General features: G+C 59.8%; 2 protein-coding genes across 33 annotated transcripts in view; one reads left to right on the plus strand and one right to left on the minus strand.

Annotated features, from left to right (window-relative positions):
* ANKRD24 (ankyrin repeat domain 24) overlaps positions 1 to 12,069 on the minus strand; it is a 24,772-nt gene extending 12,703 nt beyond the window's left edge. For 2 of the 20 annotated variants that reach the window (XR_007404057.1, XM_049097542.1), the window contains exons 1-4: positions 8,760 to 9,320; positions 1,187 to 1,273; positions 952 to 1,082; positions 784 to 872 (exon numbers count right to left, since the gene is read on the minus strand). Coding sequence is in view for 19 of the 20 variants with exons in the window: in XM_049097542.1 (XP_048953499.1) it covers positions 784 to 872; positions 952 to 1,082; positions 1,187 to 1,273; positions 8,760 to 8,936 (484 nt within the window). In the remaining variant the exon portion in view is untranslated. Of the gene's footprint in view, positions 1 to 783; positions 873 to 951; positions 1,083 to 1,186; positions 1,274 to 2,074; positions 2,168 to 8,759; positions 9,321 to 10,901; positions 11,202 to 11,236 lie in introns of those variants that run through there. The other 18 variants (XM_049097541.1, XM_049097538.1, XM_049097533.1 and 15 more) reach the window with 17 other exon arrangements.
* Positions 9,402 to 20,581, plus strand: SIRT6 (sirtuin 6). 13 transcript variants are annotated; one of them, XM_025457021.3, is made up of 9 exons: positions 12,397 to 12,981; positions 13,977 to 14,104; positions 14,894 to 15,029; positions 15,819 to 16,001; positions 17,485 to 17,544; positions 18,624 to 18,719; positions 18,796 to 18,876; positions 19,439 to 19,562; positions 19,654 to 20,581. In XM_025457021.3, exons 4-9 carry the CDS (start codon positions 15,841 to 15,843, stop codon positions 19,993 to 19,995), a joined length of 864 nt encoding a protein of 287 aa, XP_025312806.1. In that variant the 5' UTR covers positions 12,397 to 12,981; positions 13,977 to 14,104; positions 14,894 to 15,029; positions 15,819 to 15,840; the 3' UTR covers positions 19,996 to 20,581. The 13 variants fall into 13 exon arrangements, with proteins under 13 accessions (XP_025312800.1, XP_025312798.1, XP_048953500.1 ...); XM_049097544.1 differs by lacking the exon at positions 12,397 to 12,981 and adding an exon at positions 13,008 to 13,569; XM_035702941.2 differs by lacking the exon at positions 12,397 to 12,981 and adding an exon at positions 13,556 to 13,697.
* Positions 20,582 to 20,990: the final 409 nt, after the last annotated feature.

Below are 20,990 nucleotides of genomic sequence, written 5' to 3' on the forward strand. Positions count from 1 at the left end.
CCCCAGACTCCAGCTACTTCTCTAAACCATGCTACTCCCCACGGCCAGAGACTCTCCAAGCTCCAGCAAGTCTGTATCCCAGACTACACGCCGCACCCACCCACCCCTCAAGCCCCCTGGGGGACCCTTTAGGGTCGATGACACTGAAGCTTCAGGGATGGCCCCGGAACCCAGTCACTCTATCTGCTCCTGCTGGTCTGCAAACCTTTGCTACTCCATGCGCTACCTATTTCCCTGTCTGATGCTCCACAGACCCTCAGCTGCTCCATACACCCTGGCTGCTACGTTGCCTCCTACGTTGCCCCAAAGCTTCAGACATGGCTTTGGCCCACACCTAGTTACATCCTGAGCTCCAACCACTCCCTCTAGCCATGCATCCTACCTCAGATATTCCCTCAGCGCCCTAGTTAAATCATCCGCCCAGATTCTCCTTTTATCCCAGCTACTCCCAGAGCACCAGCTCCCTCTAAACCCCAGAGACTTCTCACGCTCAGGTACTCCTCTGTCGCAGGTACATCCTCTGACTTAACCATGACCTGAGTCCTGGCCACTCCCCGACCGCAAGCTGTCCACTGACCCTGATTGGAGCCGGCTGGAGTCCTCCTCCATGGGCACTGCAGCCCGACCTGTCCCGGGGAGCACGGAAAGGAGGAACTCCCCCTCCTTTAGCAGGTCACAGAAGCCACAGGGGACGGCTTGCCTGGACCCTCAGGCTGGGCACAGGTCTGAGTTCCTCATCCCTCCCCCACCCCCACCCCCCCCCCGGGGCCCAGCAGGCAGTACCTGCCCCATCCGTGCTCATGACATTGGCGCCGTGTGCCAGCATCACCTCCAGGCAGCTGGCCGCACCTCTCATGGCAGCCAGGTGGAATCTGGAGGTCAAAGGCCAGGGATCAGCTGCAGGTGGCCCCCCCTTCCCTCACACCGCCCCCCCAGGGCGTGGGCACTCACGCGGACTTGCCCTCGGGGTCCAGCTTCGTGGGCACCAGTCCCTTGCGGGTGATGAGGGCAGCCACCCGCGCAGCGTCGTTGCTGTCCACGGCCTGCAGCAGCCGCTCGTCACTTTTGCCCCACTCCTGGCTCTGTGGGACACACCCAGAGGGTCGTGGGGCCCTGCGATCGCCACCCCCTCCCTGCTCCCCCTCCCTGGGGCTCCAGGCTTCACCACCTGCCCCTGGGCACTTGCCTGGCGCCTGCCTCTGGCTGCCGGCTTCGGGATGGGGCAGGGGCCGCAGGGCGGGCAGGAGCCAAGGTCAGTGGGGCTGAGACGCAGCTGCAGGGGGAGGCAGTCCTGGGTGGGGGCCTGAGACCGTCCCCCAAGCCTGCCTCCCCCAGCAGCTGCCCCCCAGGTCCATCCTACACCCACTAAATTCCCCCCAGATCAGCCCCCAGCATCTTTCCTGAAAGTTGTCCTCCCCTACACCTGGGTCCCTAGCTGGTCCTTTTGTGAAAACCACCTTTCCAACATCACCCGCACCTCCAAAACCCTCCCATAGGAATCCCTAAAAGGGCCCCTTTAAATGTCCCTCAGAACCGTCCTCTGACATTCATCCTTCTTAAACTGACCCTGAAATGACACAATTGTCCCCCAAATGTTCCAAGATCTGCCCCCCAAATACCTCACTTAGCATGAAATGCATTCCACAATGTCTTCCCCAAATTCCTGAAGTTTCTCCAAAATCATCCCCCCCCAATGACCCCAACATCTCTCCTAAAAATGTCCTTCCAAAAAAAATCCCTTGAATGTTCTCTGAAATTATTCTCCAAATGTCAATATGTTTTCCCAAAAACGATCCCTCAAAAGAGTCCAAACTGTCCCCTCAAACGAACCCACCCAGAACTGTCCTCTAGATTTTCCAGATTTGCCTCGTCTGTTCTCAGAACTGCCTCCCAGAACGTCCCCGTCTCCTCGAATGTCCCCCATCCCCCACCCCCTGCCCCCCCTTCGCTGCGGGTCCCGCCGGGGTCTGGGGGCGGGGGTCCCGGCCGGGCGCGGCCAGGGGCGGGGCGGGGCGGGGAGGGGAGACTGAGGGCCCGAGCCCCGCCCGCCCCGCGCCCCCCGCCCGGGCCCTACCGCGGAGGAGGCGGCCGAGCACACGCACAGCTGCTTCATGGCTCCGAGGTCCGGGAGGCCACCGGCCGGAGGGGGGGCGGGGGGCAGAGGGAGGGACGGGGGCGGGGGGGCGCGGAGGGAGGGGTGGGGGGGCCGGACGGGAGGCTGGGGAGTCGGGAGGGGGAGGCTGGGAGTCGGGAGGGGAGGCTGGGGAGGGCCGGAGAAAGGGACTGGGAGAGCCCGGAGGGGGAGGCTGGGGGGGCCCGGAGGGAGGGGCAGGGGCGTTGGGAGCGCGGAGGGAGGGGCAGGTGGCGCGGGAGAGAGGGGCGGGGAGGGCCAGGGGGAGGGGCCGGGGGAGAGGCCGGAGGGGGGACCCGGGGGCGTTCGGAGCGGGTACTGGAGGGTCCAGAGGGAGGGGCTGGGGGGTCCGGAGGGAGGGATGGAGGACCAGAGGGACGGGCTGGGGGGGTCCGGAGGGAGGGGCAGGAGGTCCGGAGGGAAGGGCTGGGGGGTCCGGAGGGAGGGATGGAGGACCGGAGGGAGGGGCAGGGGGTCCGGAGGGAAGGGCTGGGGGGTCCGGAGGGAGGGATGGAGGACCGGAGGGAGGGGCTGGGGGGTCCGGAGGGAGGGATGGGGGTCCGGAGGGAGGGGCAGGGGGTCCAGAGGGAGGGCTGGGGGTCCGGAGGGAGGGGCTGGGGGTCCGGAGGGAGGGGCGGTGTCCCGCGGAGCTCCGCAGCCCCGCCCCCCCAGGTAGGGGTGGCGCGGGGAGGGCCTGGGCTCGGGGCGGGGTGCCGCTGGACGCTCCCTGACCTTCCAGCCTGGAGGCGGACGCGGCCTAGGAGGCCGGGCTGCCCCGCCCGGGCGGCTGCCCGCTGCGGCGTCTCCGCCTGGTCCGAGCCGGCGGCGGGTCGCAGGTGACTCCGGGGACGTCCCCTCGACGCCCCCTCCGCCCGGCCGTCTTTCACGCTCTCACGCAGCGGTGGGACCCAGCAGTCAGTCTGACAAACTTGAATCTGAACCCAGGGCCTTGCCCCCAGGCCCTCCGCGCTTCACAGCTACCCGACCCAGAAGATACTTGCTTACCTGCTTCGGACTTAACATTCCTCACCTGGAGAATGGGTTTCAAAATAGACAGTAGCTACTGCCCGCAGAGGGTTATTATTAGCAGGAGGAGGACTAAGGAGATGGTCTATGCAAGCACGCACCGGTGCGGGGCACATAGTAAGTGCAGCGATCATGGGTTCATTCGTCAAGCACAGATGTGCGTGGGCCCGTGTGCATATCTAATGTTGAGTCCTAGGGACACGGGCCGTCATAGGTGGTCAGTGAAATCACGGAGACCCGGAGAGGACACAGCTCTTGGCTATTGTCTTAGACTGGGAGCCCCTGGACAGCAGGGCCAGGCCGAGGCCTCCCTGACATAGGCCTGGCACCCCAGGGTGGGGTGGAGCCCTTGGTTAAGTCTTTGCTGAGTGAAGGAATGACTGAGGAGGCCAGGCCCTCGGAGCCATGGGAGTCTCATTCACGGAGTCCGTTTGTCCTATGGGGTGCCTGGTGCTGCACGGGGAGTCTCTAGGGAGAGATATACACCCATAGGTTGATGAACCAGGGTGATCAAGGCTGTGATGGGGGAGGCCCAGGCCAGCTGGGAGCTCAGAGAGGTCCCCTGACACCAGGGGAGTCTGGGAGGGCTTCTCAGAAGAGGGGGCATCTGAGCTGAAACTAGGAGGATGGGCAGGAGTTGGGGGGGGCAGGGACACGATCAAGTTCAGGAGAGATCATAAAATTATGTCTTTCCTGCACCCGCCCAGTTGCCTGTGTGCTGGTGCACGACCAGGTGGTTGGAGGTCATACTTAAGGGTAGGGTGGAGGAGGAGGTGCATCCATGGAAGGAGGGGGGGGAACCAGGAATGGGGGACCTCAGGGAAGCCACGGAAGGTTCCAAAATGGAATGGTTCACTGTTGATGTGGTTGCAAATTCACATAGGAGCCATAGGGGCCGTGGGGTGGGGGTGGGGGGGCACAGGGATGAGAGGGGAGAGAAGGGATGAGTGCAGAGACAGCCTTCTGGAAACAGGTTAGCAGTTGCGACTGCAGACAGGAAGGGGGGGCCTGAATGCAACTTGGTCACGGAACGCACGCTGTGTGACTTTGGGCCAGTCACGCTCCTTCTCTGGGTCTCAATTCCCCAACTGCTAAATGGGATAGATAAAGCAACAGGCACCATCGGGCCGGGTCCCTCCACTGAGGCCCTGCAGACTTTCAGCCCCAGATCCTTCTCTGTTGCAGGGTTGGGGGGGGAGGCTGAGCAGCATCCCTGGCCCCCACCCACTCGATGCCAGGAGCGCCCCCAGTGTGACCACCACAGATGTCCCCAAACACCACCCCCATGTCTCCAGGGGCAAGATCTGTCTGTGATTCTTCTTGGGACATCTTTGGGCAGGGGGAGGGAGAGGCGGGGCAGATAAATGGAGAGTTTGGTGATAGGCAACTGGGGGGTGTGTGTGTGTGTTGAGGGCTCCTGCCTCCCACACCCAGAGGCAGAGTGCCCCTCTCAGGCTTGGCCGGGGAGGGAGCTGAAATGGATCTGCAGGCGCAGGCCTCGGATTTCCCAGCGCGCCTTGGCCGGTCTTCCTGGATACTATAGGAGCTCAGACAAATACCCCTCACCTCCCCCTGCTGCCCCCCAGGGGCTCAGGCCAAGTCTGGACCTCACCTGACTCCTCCCTCTCATGCCACACCCACTCCACCAGCGAACCCCACTGGCTGTGAACTCCATCCAGGTACCCCATCCTGCCTGGTCCAGCCCCATCCCTGTGGGCTCCATCTGGGGACACCTCCACTCTGGTCTCCCCGGCCCTGCCCTGGGCCCCCAGCTTCCTGAAGCCTCATCAGCTCTTCTCTCCCTCCTGCCCGAAAGCCTCCAGCAGCCCCACTCAGCATAAAATCCAGACTGCTCTGGGGAGGGGGGTGGGTATCCCCCCAAGGTTTCTATAGAAACTGGTCCCCTTGGGCCAAATCGCACCCCCTGCCTGGTTGTGTGCAGCTTGAGAACTAAGAATGTTTACATTTAGAAGTGGGGGGGGGTCAAAAAGAAGCGTAATATTTTCTGATACGTGAAAATGACATGAAATTCACATATCAGTGTCTGTAAATAAAGTTTTATTGGGACGGAGCCCTGCCCATCTGTGTGCTGGGGCCTCTGGCTGCTCTCGGGCTGCAGTGGCAGACAGGAGGGCTGGGTCCCCCCTACATCTCACCCCCCACCAGAAACAAAAATGTTACTGCCTGGCTCTACAGGGAGAATTTGCCCCCCACTACTGTAAGCAGTACCCCCGTCAAGTCCCTACACTTGCCCTGCTCAGACCCAATCCTGAGGTCACGGTGCCCTCCTTTCTGGTCTGGGGGCATCTGCTCTTATGGTGTCCTCCACCCAGAGCACCCTCCCGCCTCCATTGTCCACATGGCCCATTCCTCTCCTTTTGTCTACACTGGAAGGCACCTGAACAGGGTATTTTTAGCAGGGTTTTTGTTGTTGTTGTTGTTTTCATTGCTCCTTTCCCCTCCTGATGCCACATCGTGTCCCCTTCTGAATACTCCCTGCTTCCTCTCGGGCTACTCCCCGCCTACAATGTCAGAGGAGACAGCATGAAACCAAGCGTGGGGCCCTTCTGAGGGTGGGTCTGTGAAGCCAGCCTGACCTCCAGCACCTACAGCAGGGAGGGACCCACTAAATGTCCGTTGAATGAATTCAAGGAACAGGTAACTCTGGAGAACAAAAACGCGAGACAGACTTTCCAGGAAGCAGTGAGGCCCTGGGAATCTGTGAATGTCTCAAAGCTCCAATCTTGTGCTTGTGGGTTTTTTCCTAAAACCTGAAATAAGGGCAGGAGGCTGGTGGGAACTGAGGCCTGGGCTCACGGCTTCAGTTAAATCCCATCTTATGGATGGGAAATCAGGCCCAGAAAGGCTCTGAGAAGGCTCAGGGCGAGTATGGCCATGTGTTCAGGTCTTTTTTTTTTTTTTTTTTAAATTCATGAGGGAGGCAGAGACACAGGTAGAGTGAGAAGCAGGCTCCCTGCAGGGGTAGCCCCATGTGGGACTTGATCCCAGGACCCCAGGATCACGACCTGAGCCAAAGGCAGATGCCCAACTGCTGAGGCCCCCAGGCACCCCGATGTGTTCAGGTCTTAAAGCAAAGGCTGGTGGCAGAGAAGCAGCAGCGGCAGGGAGGGAGGACCAGCAAAGGTGTGGGGGTGGCCTGTGCGCTGAGATGAGGGAGCAGCTGGGGGCGGGGAGGCGGGGGTGTCTGTGTGTCTGCAGTCACGCAGTCATGGTGTTCGCTTTCCTCCCTCGGGGGAGCTGAACAAAAGCCGAACCTGACTCCCGCTGTCTGCCCAGAAACTGGAGCCGCAGGAGGGAGGGACAGTGAGCTGCCGGAGATGGGGGGATGTAGAGGACGAGGTCGTCCCGTCCGTGTCCCCCCAGCCCCCGCCCCGCCACCTCCCAGATGCCCCTCTAGATGCCCCGACACCCTCACACCCAGCCCGAGGCTTTAACACGTGTCCCTGTCCCCCATGCACCCCCACACCTGTGCTACATGCCCAACATACCCGTGTCCCAAATTAGGTGTCTGTTTTTCTTTTCTTTTCTTTTTTTTTTGGTACGCAAACTTTTTCAAGGATTTGATCTCAATTTCGGTTATAATTCTACTTTTGAAGTTAAACAATTGTAGGGTTTGGTTTACCGCTGCCTTCAACATCTCAGGAATTCTCGGGGGGGGGGGGAAGGGGTAAATGTGAAGAGTCCAGATTAGGAGCTGATTCCAAACGGGATGAAGAATTTAAGGATCATTTGGCAATGAAGGAGTCTGACTCTGTGCCCACATTTTTTTTGTAGGTGGTGAGCGAGCTATTTATTTCTGACTCCATCTCTTGCTACTTCTCTCCAATCAGTAGACTCCCCACCCCCCCCACCCCCAACCTGGGGGAAGTCTGGTGTCTCCATTCCTAGCTGTGTGACCTTGGGCAAGTCTCTAACTTCTCTGGGCCTCCTCTCCTCATCTGTAAAGTGGAATAATAAAAGCTCCTACCCCATAGGATTGTCATGAGGAAGACATGAGCTAACATCCGCAAAGCTCCGGGTTAAGCTCCTTACAGAGTTTGAAAACACACATAAAACCAAAACAAGGAAATAAAGCCCGAACCGGGTGCAATCAGCAAAAATGAATTCAATGCTATTACATTTAAATGTTTAAAGTTTAAATTAAAATAAGGATGGGATGCCCGAGTGGCACAGTGGTTGAGCATCTGCCTTTGGCTCAGGGTGTGATCCCGGGGTCCTGGGATCGAGTCCCACATCGGGGTCCCCTGCAGGGAGCCTGCTTCTCCCTCTGCCTCTCTCTCTCTGTCTCTCATGAATAAATAAATAAAATCTTTAAAACAAAATTAATTAAAGAAAGGGAAATGGAATGTTAAGCTGAACATATTCCAGAAATAGATGAGTTGGGAAAACCGAGGGCGCCACGGGAGGCTCGGGAACAGACGCACGGTGACCCAGCTAGTCAGGCGGAGGACGCGCCCAAACCCAGAGCCACCTGACTTTACAAACAGGCTTGTTCCTCTGCCCCCTTTTCAGCTTTCCAGAGCTCCTCTCCTCGGGCTGGACCCTCTTCAGCATCAGCCCGCCCACACGCTCTGTTCCAGCCCAAGAACCTGCTCATCATCATCCCAAGATGGCCCTGAATCACCCAGGCCTGGCCCAGCCCCCATACTTCCCTACACTTGGGGGACCAGGGGAGGGTGGGTACAACTGAGGAAGGAACATCTCCCTCCGGGAGCTCACAGTCCTCTGCACTGGAGGCCAGCTCCAGCCCACCTCAGGGCCTTTGCACTGGCTGTTCCCTCGGCCTGGAACGCAATTCTTGAAATATGCGCACGATTCCCCCCCTCTTTCCCTTCTGACCTTTGCTCTTATATCAGCTCCTTGATGAGGCCTTTCTTGACACCTTGCTTTAGGACTGCAACCAACTCCCCTGCCCCAGATGCTCCCTTTCCTTGCTTTCTTTGTTTCTGTGGTATAAAAAATGCCTTTTCACTCATTTATGTTGTTTAATATCCACCAACCCCACATGGCTGTCAGCTCCAAGAGGGTAGGCAATTCCTCAACACCTAGAACAGGGCCTGATACAAACACTTTGCTGAGTGAATGCTCAAAAGCAAGATATAGAGTCCCTGAGAAAGTGAGTCCTCCGAAAAGCAAGCGGTTACTGGAACTAGGGAGAATGGAGATTCTTCCAGAAGAAGAGTTACTGGGGCCAAATAGGGCGGGGGCTGTAGAGGGTTGGACAGGTGGGAGATGCAGGAGAGGGCTTTCCCCATGGAAGGAAGAGCAGGGGGGTGGGGGCTGGTGGCTGGAAACGGAGCAGGAAGAGGTGGGGACATGAGCAGGAAGAGGTGGGGACATGACTGCAGCAGGGTGCAGTCGACAGGAAAGGCAGGAGAGGGAGCAGACCCGGAACCTGTGGGGGGTGAGGAACCACGGGGAGAGTCTGACCAGGAGGGGCCTGGTCGTAAGGAAGCTGCCAGAAGGATCAGAGGAAGCTTGGGGGACAGTGCTCCGAGGGCCCAGTGGCTCCTCAGCCAGGCCCTGAGGCACCCAAGCCTGAAACTAGGGGACACTGGGCATTCAGAGGCCTCAGACTCACCTCTGTCTTCTTAAATCGTGCCCGGAGGGTCTTCATGGCCAGCGTCCCACGTTTCTCCTCAACACAGGCAGGCCACCTGGGGAAGCACGAGGGTGGGGCAGGATGCAGCACCTGGTGAGCAGGAGGGTCACCTGCCTCCCTCTCCTCGAAAGGACCCCTTGGTCTTCCCTGGGCCATTTCAGACCCTAGAGCAGGACACAGACACAGGACACCCCATCTCCTATTTGCTGTGTGTCCTTTGGCAGGTCACTTGCCCTGAGTTTCACCTGCCTCATCCTTAACCTGAGGGAGAGAATCCCCTTTTGACCAATGGTCAGTTTTCAGTGAAGTCCCTAGCCTAGGGCCTGGCAAACAGTAGGTGCTCAATATATGCACCTCTCCGGTGTTCCCTGTTGTGCACGCAGATAAAGCTTTCTGTGGTCTCTAAGCTTTCATCAGTGCAGTTATTTCTACATAGAATACCCTTCCTTCTCCTTCTCTGGTCAACTCCTATTTACCCTTCACAGCCCCGTTCCAGAACCCGATGTTCTGATGAGCTTCGCCTGTTGTCCACAGGCTGAACTCTCAACTCCTCAAACCGGCTTCCTCCAGCCCTGCTTGGGTCCCTTCCTCTGCCCCGGCCCTGGCTTTGGAGGCTGGAAGTGTCTGGGCTGGTATTAGTACATGAGGCTGGTCTGCACAAAGGCACGTTTCTTGGATAATCAGAGAAGATCATCTGCAGCCAAGTGTCCTTCCACCAGGCGGTGTCTGTGTGACGGAAAGCACGGAGGCCAGTCACCCAAGGTGAGAGGTCGGGGGCGACGGCTGTGTACATGTATCGGCACCTGTCCGCCTATACATGCCTGCCTGGGCCCCCTACGCGTTCTTCCTGTGTACGGGGCTGGAGGGCAGACACATCTCAAGGTGGGCGGCCAGGGATTCCTCCCCACTGGGAGTCGGATTTCTATGGAGGCCTCATCACCTCTCCAACCTGCCTGTGAATTCTCGAAGCCATTCTTCCGTCTGTCTACTCACCCATCCGTTCCCCAGTGCATCCATCCTCCTACCTGAGCGTTTGTACAGACACCCGCTGGCTACCAGCCACCAACTCACCTTCCCATGACCCTTCAATCATACTTCATCCACCACCCACCTATCATCCATCTATGCACCCACTTACATATTGGACAACCATCCAGCCAACCATCCAGCCAGCCATCCACCTAGCCACCCATCCAACACCGACCCATCCATCTACCTAGCCACCCATCCAACACCCACCCATCCATCCACCTACCCACCCACCTACCTACACATCCAACACCCATCTACCTATCCAACCATCCATCCACTTACCCACCCATCTATCCACGTGCCCATCTACCTACACATCCAACATGCACCCACCCACCCACCCATCCATCCACCTACCCACCCATCCACACATTCAACACCCACCTATCCATCCACGTACTCACCCACCTACGTATCCAACATGCACCCACCGACTCATCTACCTAGCCACCTACCTACACATCCAACACCCACACATCCATCCATCTACACACCCACCCACCTATCTACACACCCAACACCCACCCATCCACTCACTCCACGGCGCATTCATCCATTCACCCTTCCATCTACCCACCCTTCTATCTACTGATCACTCATTCACCCACCCACCCCTCCACCAATCAGCATACCCATTCACTCAGCACTCACCCTACTCTTTTTCTTCTACCTCTGTCTCAATCACACCCAGAGCAGGGTGTAATAAGACACCCAAGAGAGTCCACAGGTTGCCAGGACAGGAGAGAACCATGGGCTTGGGGGGACGGGAGTAGCTTCCCGGAAGAGGTGATGGTATATAAAGCAGGACCTGATGGCCAGGCAGGATGCTGAGAGGGACAGTGGCAGTTAAAGAGGGTATGTACCCTAGACAGTGCAAAGGCTGGGAAGTGGGAAGTGCATGCATGAGCGTGTGCACGTGTGTGTGTGTGTGTGTGTGTGTGTGCATGTGAGGGTGCCTGGGTAGCTCCTCGCCACAGCTGGGACACATGCGGGCTTCTCCTTTCTCCCTCACACCAGGGCTCAGAGGCAAGGGGCTGAAGTCCTAAGGGGCGCCCCATCCCAGGCTTCCCTCACTTCCTCCTCTCCTACCTCCTGCGACTCCAGTGACTCTAGCACCAGCCTCTGCGCTCACTGCCGGCTCCAATTACCTGCTCCCGGCTGGGCCACCAGCTCACACCAGCAGCTCCAAGCGCTCAGCTCAGACACCCGATCGGCTCTGAGAAGGCAGCTGCCCCAGGGGGCCGGGGATGAGCAGAGGGAGGAGACAGGCTGGCCGCGGGGCTGCCTGCTGGCCAACGAGCTCTTCCGCCACCCTCTACCTCCCTTCCAGGCCTTTGCACTTGCTGCTTCTCCACCAGGAATGCCCCTTCTCTACCCTACGTTACTCCCAACCCGCTCGCTCTCCCCATCTCATTCCTACTCACTCTTCGGATCTTTGCTGCAACACCCCCTCCTCCAGGAAGCCTTCCCAGGTGCACCCAGGCTGGGTCAGGTGCCTCCTCTGAGCTCCCTGTCGCCCGGTGCCCTCATGGCACCTTAATCACACCAGAGTCACCATCCCCCGGTCACCGGTTTGTGTCCATCTCTCGCCACAAGGTGCCGCCTTTGTTCTCCAGCGTCTCCCCCGCGCGTTTCTTCAACGCATCCTCGAGGCCACCAGCCCCAGTGCCCTTGAGCGGTCTCCTAGCGGCGCACCTGCCCTGCCCAGGGGAGACTGCCCCGCACCTGGGCAGCGCTGGGCAATCCGCAGCGGCGTCCAAGGCCCCACGTTGCACACACCAGGCCCCCGCCGCACACTTGCACGAGTACCCTGCGTTTGTGACTTTCATAAACTCCCGAAATGTGCAGCAGAAAGAGCCTCGACGGGAAGCACCTGGCCTCGGCGACGGCGGGGGGTGGCGTGGGGACCTCCATTTGCTCATTTGCAAGAAGAGCAAAGGGGACGCGCTGGCCACTTGTGCCCCTCATTTTATTCTTTTGCAAGATTTTTTTTTTTAATTCATTTACGAGCACAAGTAGGGAGAGGGAGGGGCGGGCTCCCAGGGGAGCAGAGCCGCACCCGCGTCCCATCCCAGGACCCGACCTGAGCCGAAGGCAGACGCCTAACTGACTGCGCCACCCAGGCGCGCCTGTGCCCCTCATCTCAGGGGTGACTGCACAAATCTCCGCGGGGTGCTCGCCGCGGTCTCCCGCCAGCCGCCACCGCGTCCAAGCGGGCCGGCTTCCCTTTGCCAGCAGTTGACATGGCGCCTGCGGCGACAGGCGAGGCGCATGCGCCTTGGAGGGAGCGGCCCGGCGAGCGCGGTGGAACGCGGCTCCGCCCCCCCGGCCCGCCCCATTTCCGGCGGAAGCGGCCTCAACAAGAGAAACTTTATTGTTCCCGTTGGGGCGGCGAGGATGTCGGTGAATTACGCGGCGGGACTGTCGCCGTACGCGGACAAGGGCAAGTGCGGCCTCCCCGAGGTGAGCGGGGCCCGGAGTCCGGCAGGCCGCCCGCAGCGCCGCGGGCTGGGCGGGGCCGGACGGCAGCGGGGCATTGTGGGAACATCGGGAGGCACCGAGGCTAGACAATGGGAGGGACTTCCCAGGGAGGAGGGGGCGGGAAGTGACGCCCCCTGCGCTCCCGGGGACCCGGACGCCCCCAGCCCCGGGTGGGCCGAGCGGGTGACGGGGGAAGCCGGGGCGCAGCTGCAGGGAGGGCGAGGCGAGGAGGCGAATAAACGCCCTCGGAGCGCGAGTTAGGCCGGAGAGGAGCCCAGGGGCGGGAGCGCGGGGGCCGCACGTGCCAGGCGGTGGGGGAGGGTTTGGGCTGCAGGGACGGGCTCAGGTGTCACAAAGACCCCTCCGCCGCTGCCGGACGAGCGGGGAGTCCCTGCCCCTCTGGGTCCCCCGCCCCCCCGTGGGCGGGGGCGGGGTGGGGGGTCGCCCCATCCGCTGCGGGCTGGGCTGTGCCTTCTGCGTGAGCGGTTCGTGCAGCCCGAGCCCTCAGCCCCGTCCCCAGCCCCTGTCTCCTCCGCTTCCTCCTCCTGCCGGTCGGTCGCCTGAGCCCACAGACATTTCTTGAGCACCTGCTGTGCACCAGCCAGGTGCTTGCTAGGCCCTGGGGCCACAGTGGGGCACAGGGCATCCCAAACCCCCTCATTCTGGCAGGAAGACGCCCGAGGAGCAAGTAAATATAAGAAAGTAGAGGGTGGAGAAAAGTAAGGCCGGGAGCGGTGGTGAGAGCTGGGGCTGCACTGAAACCAGAGCCCAGGAGGCATCGTTTACATGACTTTTGGGCTTTCTTTCTTTCTTTCTTTTCTTTCTTTTCTTTCTTTTCTTTCTTTCTTATTGTGGCAAAATGTACCACCTTAACCATCTTTAAGTACACAGTTCAGCGGCATAGAACACGCTCATGCTGTTGTGCGACCACCCCCAGCACTGTCTGCAGAACCTTCTGTCTCCCCACACGGAGACCCCGTCCCCAGGAAGCACTGACCCCCGCCCCCTGCCCCACCCCTGGCTCCCACCACCTCCTCTGTCTCTGTGGACGGGCCTCCTATGGGGACTTCCTGGGAGTGGGGTCCTGCGGGAGGCGTCCTTCTGGGTCTGGGTCCTCTCCCTGAGCCCGGTGTCCTCGGGTCCGCCCACGCGGGGGCAGGTGTCGGGATCCCTTCCTTTCTAGGGCTGGATCATATTCCGGACATGGATGGACCGCATTGTGTTTATCCTTTCATCCATCGATGGATGCTTGTGTTGATTCCCCATTTTAGCGATTGTAAATGATGCTTCTGTGAACATTGGGTGTGCAAACGAGGGGCCTTTTGAGCCGAGACCTAAAGGGGGTGAGGGAGGAGCCATGTACAGCCCGTGCACAGGATCAGGCCTAGGCCTGGTGTGTTGGAGGTACAGTGAGGAGGCATGGGTGGCTGTAGCAGAGCGGGCGAGGGGGAGAGGGGGACAGGATGGGGCGGGTGTGCAGGGCCTTGGGGGCCACTGGGAAGGATTAGGCTTTTACCCTGGGGGAGTCCTGGAGGGCTGTGGGCAGAGGGGGGACCTGAGGACCAGCTGCCTTTTCCAGTGAGTTCTCTCCCCTGGATGAGGCAGGGCTTCCCCGCCTGTGGCTAGTGACCTTGCCCTCCGGGACACAGTTTGACCTCCCCCTTTTGCTCCATCCCCTGACAGATCTTCGACCCGCCTGAGGAGTTGGAGCGCAAGGTGTGGGAGCTGGCACAGTTGGTCTGGCAGTCCTCCAACGTGGTGTTCCACACAGGTGCTGGCATCAGCACCGCCTCGGGCATCCCAGACTTCAGGTCTGTGGGCGTGGAGGGGAAGCCGAGGCAGGGCTGCCACACAGCCAGCAGCTCCCTGTCAGCTCACAGAGGCTTGGGCATCAGAACCCCTCCTGCCACCTTCCCCCTGGGGGTGTTGAGCTTGGGGAAGACCCTGCCCTTGCAGACATGTCCCTTTAAGGCATGCTCAACCTTCTGCTCACATCCCATTCCAGGACCTGGTCACCTGGCCATGCCTAGCTGCAAGAGATTTTGGGGAATGTAGTCTTTTTGTTTTTTGGGTTTTTTGTTAAGAATTTATTTATTCATGAGAGACACAGAGAGAGAGAGAAGCAGAGACACAGGCAGAGGGAGAAGCAGGCTCCCTGCAGGGAGCCCGATGCAGGACTCGATCCCGGGACCCTGGGATCATGCCCTGGGCCAAAGGCAGGAACTAAACTGCTGAGCCACCCAGGGATCTCCAGAATGTAGTCTTTTTGCCTGGGCTCATCACACATGCCTAAATATTGGGTTTCTTTCTTTCTTTTTTTTTTAATATTTTATTTATTCTTGAGAGACACAGAAGGAGAGAGGCAGAGACACAGGCAGAGGGAGAAGCAGGCTCCATACAGGGAGTCTGATGTGGGACTCGATCCTGGAACTCCAGGATCATGCCCTGAGCCAAAAGCAGTTGCTCAACTGCTGAGCCACCCAGGTGTCCCTTTTTTTGGCGGGGGTGGGGGGTGGGGGGAAGGGATTCTATTTACGTCAGATGATGGGAAGGTCAGGAGCAGTTAGCTCCATGCTCACTTGCAAATATTTTTCTATCAGACCTGGCGCCAGGCAAGTGGCTTTAACCATCAAGCTCTCAGCCTCCTCACCTATTAACAAGGGCGTGCAACCAGACAGTGTCTAGACTCCTTCCTGCTTCAGGCATCCTGTTGTTAGACAAGAACCTTGCTGAAGTGTAAGGGTCTCAAACTGGCACCCCACCCCAGGGACCCCAGTAGGGGCTGAGTTTGTAACCCTGCCCCCTAGAGCAGGCCTATCGCATTCATACTCCCTCCCTAGGCCTCAGCCCAGACTTGCAGCAGGAGGGCAGATTCCTGGTTCTGGGAGGAATGTGAGACTTCTAAGGGTGACTCCCCCCCACCCCTCCTCCCTAATCTGCCGTGGCTCCCCACTGCCACACAGGAGAGTCCCAGGTACTTCAAGCTGGAAATCCAAGCCCTTCCTGACCCCACCTCGGGACATCTCTCCAGCCTCAGCCCCTGCTACTCCTACTGGGGCCCCCAGACCCCTCGCATGTCCCCAAGCTCACAGGCTATCACCAGCCCCCTCGGCCTTTGCTTACCCCTTCTGCTCTGCCCTATCCTCGCACAGTTGAAGAGACAGCTCAGCCTCCTCCAGGAAGCCTTCCCAGGCCCCCATGCATAGCCCCCCCCACCCACTTCCACTGGGCTCCTCCAGCCCCACAGCTGCAGAGTCTGTGGCCACTTGTGTCTCCTCCTCTCACAGGATGGAGGGCTCCTCAAGGGCAGGGCCCGGGTCTGCTAGGACCCCAGCATCACCCAGTGCAGGGCCAGGCTCAGTGCAGCAGCAGAAAATGTGGATTGGAATGAATAATTTTTTGCCCCGCATTCTCCCCCCAGCCCCCAGTCTCCAAGATTCTCTGTCTATGCTCTGTCTCTTTCTTTCTACCCCTGTCTCCTTGAATCCTAAACTCTCCGTGTCTCTCCCCACTTGCCGCCTTCAGGGGCCCCCATGGCGTCTGGACGATGGAGGAGCGGGGCCTGGCCCCCAAATTCGACACCACCTTTGAGAGCGCGCGGCCCACGCAGACCCACATGGCACTGGTGCAGCTGGAGCGCGTGGGCCTCCTCCGCTTCCTGGTCAGCCAGAATGTGGATGGGCTGCATGTGCGCTCCGGTTTCCCCAGGTAACGCCAGGCTCCCGGGCTGGCTCAGCCTGGGGCAGGCCACCCCTCCCTCTCTCTGGGCCTCAGTCTCCTCATCTGTAAAATGAACGTTGATGCCGGCCCCTTGCTCGTGAGGCCAACGTGGCAATGGAGTGAGGCAGCAGGGAAAAGCACTTGGCACTCAGTAGGACTCCCTATGGTGTGTTGTCGCTGCCTCCTGGGCATATCTGGAGAAATGGGGTCCCTGTTTCTGGTCCCAGGGTGATTCCAGCCCGGACTGCTCTGGACCTCTGTTGTCCTACAGCACAGCCTTCAGCCACCAGCACCATAGCCCAGCCACAGGCCGCTACAAAATCTTGCTTGGAGTGAGGCCGAGAGGGAATTGGGTGCGGGAGGAAGGGTGCTCACAGTTTAGAACTTGTTGTTGGGCTTTAACATTCCCCTTTGTCACTCGTGTAGTGAATGTGAGCACTGTGTTAGGGCTGGCCGGGTCTTCCCCTTGGGGTGCAGGCAAGAGCCGGGTCAGCGGTTGACATGAGCGGGCGACACTTGGTAGGCGAGGGTCCAGGAAAAAAGACTTTTCTCTGCTTATACAGGTGAATGAGGCCCCTGTCCCGTCCTCTTTTGAAGTGGGCCTGAGTCCCACTGTGGAGGAATAAGCACTAATTGCCCAGCACCCACTGTGCGCAGACAGGAGCAAAGTAGATCACACCCAACAACTACCCCGAGCCCACTGCAGGCCACACACTGTTCTAGACACAGGACACTGGGTGCACAAGACAGAAGGTGCGCCCTCCTGGGGCTCATGCTCCAGTGGGGAGGAAACAGAAGACATGAGCAAATCAAAATCTGTGTCAGGCGGTGATCACTGTTGTGGAACAAATGGGGAAGGTGGGGCAGGAGTTGCAAGTCAGGGAGGCTGACATTTGAGTGGGGACGTGAGGGAGGTGACGGAGCCAGGAGAAGAGCCTTCCAGGCCTGATCATTGTTCTCCCAAAAATCCCAAAAGTTAGGCTCTGTTGTCCCATTTCACAGATGGGGGCCCGAGGCAAGAGAGGTTAAGTGACCTACACAAGGTCACACAGCCACAGAGCCGGGAGTTGATTCCACGTTCCTCTGCTCCCCACCCCCGGGCCACCCATCGCCTCAGGTTCCTCTTTTGCAAACCAGGGATTAGAATTCCTGTCCTTTCGACCTGGTGACATTCGGAGGTTCCAACACGATTGTGGATGGATTTTGTGAACGGACCAGGCTGCCTGTGTACGAAGGTGGGGTCAGCTGTGAGGGTTAATGATTCCTCAGGCTCAGGGAGGCTGGGTCATCTGCGTAAGGCTGTATGTGAGGATGATGGAGTCAGCAGCCAGAGGCGCTGGACCGAGTCCATTGATCTATGGTTGAGGGCTTCGGGAAGGCTTCCTGGAGGAGGAGGGCTTAGTGCTCAGCCTGAAGCCTCAGGAGTCGGAACCCCGTGCCACAGCCAAGTGTTTCCCTTCTCCTCCCACAGGGACAAGCTGGCGGAGCTCCACGGAAACATGTTCGTAGAGGAATGTGTCAAGTGTAAGACGTGAGTGCCGCGGGAGGGTGGGGGCGGGGGCGCCAGGTGTGGGCAGCGAGGTGGGGACACAATTCAACCCATGGCAGAGTGTGACAGGAGTGTGTCCGCCCACTCTGGGAAGGCTGAACCAGAGCCCTTCGTGGAGCTGGTGCGCTCTGGGGGGGGGGGTCTCCTCCTGCTGGCTGAGCGGCCGCACAGGTGGGGCCCCCCCAATTCAAAAAAAATTTGTCCCCCCCAAAAAATTTTGTCCCCAAATTTATTTTGAAAAAATTTCAGATCTATAGAAAACTCACAAGAATTTTATCATGAACTTGTACTTTGCCTAGACTAGGGCTCAGCAGGTTTTTTCTGGAAAGGGTCAGAGGGTCAAACATTTCCAGCTTTGTGGCCCAGACGGTCTCTGTTAGGACTACAGGCTCTGCTGTTGTGGCGTGAGAGGCGCGTAGACCACACATGGAGGAATGGGCTTGGCCGTGTGCAAATAAAACTTTATTCATGAAAACAGGAGGCCAAGGGCCAGGTTTGATCCATAGTTTGCTGATCCCGACATAGGTTTGACAGCTGTGTTACTGTTTTGCCACATTTTGTCAGTACTTGCTGGGCTGTTGAGGAGTAAGTGGCGGGCCCCTCGTGTCCACCACCCCTGACCCGCAGGTCACGTACCTCCCAGGAGCTCTGCTCTTTCTCGGCCACAGCCAGTCGTGCAGGCCGGGACGCGGAAGGCAATGTAGACAATCAGGCCGTGACCTGGGTTCCCAGTGCTCCTGTGGCTTGTTTCTGTCCTGGTCTGAGATCCGGCCTAGGATCCAGTCTCCAGTCTCCTTTGCTGGAACACTTCCCAACCTTTCTGCTTCCGCGGCATTGGTGTCAGGGGTGCAGCCAGGCCAGCTGCGCTGTGGAAGCCCCCCCTTTCCCTGCTCTGGGTTTGTGGCATGTTTCCTCACGCTTAGATTCTGGTCGTACGGCCCCCACTTCCCTGGGAGAACAGGGAAGGGCGAGAGCAGCCTCGCTCAGGCTGCAGGGCAGGAACCCCGGGAGCAGTGGTGGGCTGACCCGGCCCTGCTGGCCCCCCTCCTCCCCCAACACAGGCAGTACGTCCGGGACACCGTAGTGGGCAGCATGGGCCTCAGGGCCACAGGCCGGCTCTGCACTGTGGCCAAAGCGAGGGGGCTGCGGGCCTGCAGGTGAGTGACCTCTCGCGGCACCTGGACTCCGGGGGAGGGTGCACGTCTCTGTGCTGATCCCCGCCCTCCGCTGCAGGGGGGAGCTGAGGGATACCATCCTGGACTGGGAGGACGCCCTGCCTGACCGGGACCTCACTCTTGCCGACGAGGCCAGCAGGTCTGACCCTCAGATGAGCCCGGATGGGGTGGGGGTGGGGGTCTCTGTGGAAGTGCAGGTGGCGCCAGCCCAGGGCCATCAGGAAGGGCTTCCTGGGAGAGCAGGCTGCGCCTTCTCTGGGCCTCACTGGCTTATTAATAACAGCAGCTACTCACACACTCTGCCCCCTGCCTGTGTTGCAGGCAGGGAAACTGAGGCCTCAGCACGTGGACTTCTCTGTCCAGTGCTACCCAGCCCAGAAGTGGCTGAGCCAGGTTAGAACCTGAGCCCCAAGTGTTGAAGGTCCTGCCCCCATCAATGACCCTGCTTCTGCAACAGGGTAGGGAGGTGGCTGAGGCAGAAGGGCAGCGGCCGGAGCAGGACCCAGGGCAGCCTGAAAGCTGTGGGCGGCCCCTGGGAGCAGAGGTGGGTGTGGAGAGAGCTAGCCTCCCAGGGCTGGGCGTGTTGCAGGAGCACGGGGTGGGGTGGGGGGGCAGAGGGCCTTGAACCCCAGGGGTCAGAGGGCACCAGACCCAGGCACAGGGTCGAAGGGGCTCGATCTGACTCTGCCGTCCTGTCCCAGGAACGCAGACCTGTCCATCACGCTGGGCACCTCCCTGCAAATCCGGCCCAGCGGGAACCTGCCACTCGCCACTAAGCGCCGAGGAGGCCGACTGGTCATTGTCAACCTTCAGCCCACAAAGCACGTATGTCCTGGGCCCACCCTGACATCCTCCCTGCCCCTGCCTCCCTCCCCTCCAGGCCTCTGCCCAAGCCCACCTGTCTCTGCCCCCACAGGACCGCCATGCCGACCTGCGCATCCACGGCTATGTGGATGAGGTCATGACCAGGCTTATGAAGCACCTGGGCCTGGAGATCCCTGCCTGGGACGGTCCCCGCGTGCTGGAGAGAGCGCTGCCACCCCTGCCCCGCCCACCCGCACCCAAGCCCGAGCCCAAGGAGGAGGCGCCCGCCCAGCTCAATGGCCCAGCACCCGCCAGTCCCAAGCAGGAGCCCTCCACAGAGCCCTGCACCCAGCACAATGGCTCTGGGCCCGGCAGCCCCAAGAGGGAGCGGCTGGACAGTCCTGTACCACACAGGCCCCCCAAAAGGGTGAAGGCCGAGGTGGCCCCCAGCTGACCAGGGAGCCCGGGGAGGGTGGGGCTTTTTGTAGAAACCGTGGATTCATCTTTTCTTATTGGTCTCACTTTGTTACTCGTACCTGCCCTTGAGGGTGGGAGAGGGTGACCTCAGGGTGCTGATTGCTGGGCTCCAGGCCCCGGGGCAGGCTCACTCTCCACTGCCTCTCTCTTTAGCTCTAGGGGCCTCTGGTGTGGGCCTGGGGAGGAGCGTTTTCACCCTGGAAGCTGACCTTGGACCTGACACCCCAGGCACCTGCTCCTCCCCGTGCCCCAGTCCCTGACTCAGGGTGTTCTGGGGAGGTGTGGCCAGGCCCTCCCTAGTTTCCAGTCTAAACAGGAGTTGACGTTCTCTGCCCCCCCGGGCTCTCACACTCCCCAGCCTCTGCCTCCCCCAAATCGCCTTCACAGTCCCTCTAGGAGGCAAGCTGGGGCAGAGCCACCATTACGAAGCCAGACTTTGTGTGGCACAGACAGTAGGTGGTTTGCACTGCCTTTGGAGCTAGAGGGAGAAACAGGTGTGTCCACCTGCCTTCCTCCAGACTTCCAGAGAAGTCTTCAATGCAATAAAAGCAGAGATTCTTGCATCTGAGTCTGTGTTTGACACTTGTAACCTTGTGGCAGGTCCTAGTCCTAGGGAGGAGGGGGCCGGAGGGGCCACGGAGCCGGAATCCATGGTCCCCTTGCCCCTTATGGAGTCTGTAGGCCTCCGTGCAGTCAGGCCTGGGGGCGGCGGCGGAGGGCAGTTCCCCAGCCGCATGGTTTCTAAATATTGCCCTCCACTCCTGGGCTGTGAGCGCCTCGAGGGGAGAGGCCATGGCCTTTGGTCTGGTTCACAGCCCCAAGCACCTGCACCTGCGCAGAGCAGGTGGGGAGTCACCACGCATTCGGAGAGTGCAGGCACGGCCGGTTCCAGCCGGGCCCTTCACCTCCATCGTGCCTCAGTCTCCTCATCCGTAAGCCTGAGCAGGTGGGCAGGGCCCCAGACCTTCCCCA

This window comes from Canis lupus, chromosome 20 (assembly GCF_003254725.2).
Source record: "Canis lupus dingo isolate Sandy chromosome 20, ASM325472v2, whole genome shotgun sequence".
NCBI classification, from domain to species: Eukaryota; Metazoa; Chordata; class Mammalia; order Carnivora; family Canidae; genus Canis; species Canis lupus.

Coding starts and splice junctions, on each gene's coding strand:
- SIRT6 (XM_025457015.3), top strand. CDS start 9,423: ATGAGGCTGGTCTGCACAAAGGCACGTTTCTTGGATAATCAGAGAAGA. Junction 9,543..13,976: donor ACGGAGGCCAGTCACCCAAG/GTGAGAGGTCGG, acceptor ATCCCCTGACAG/ATCTTCGACCCGCCTGAGGA. Junction 14,105..15,818: donor TCGGGCATCCCAGACTTCAG/GTCTGTGGGCGT, acceptor TGCCGCCTTCAG/GGGCCCCCATGGCGTCTGGA.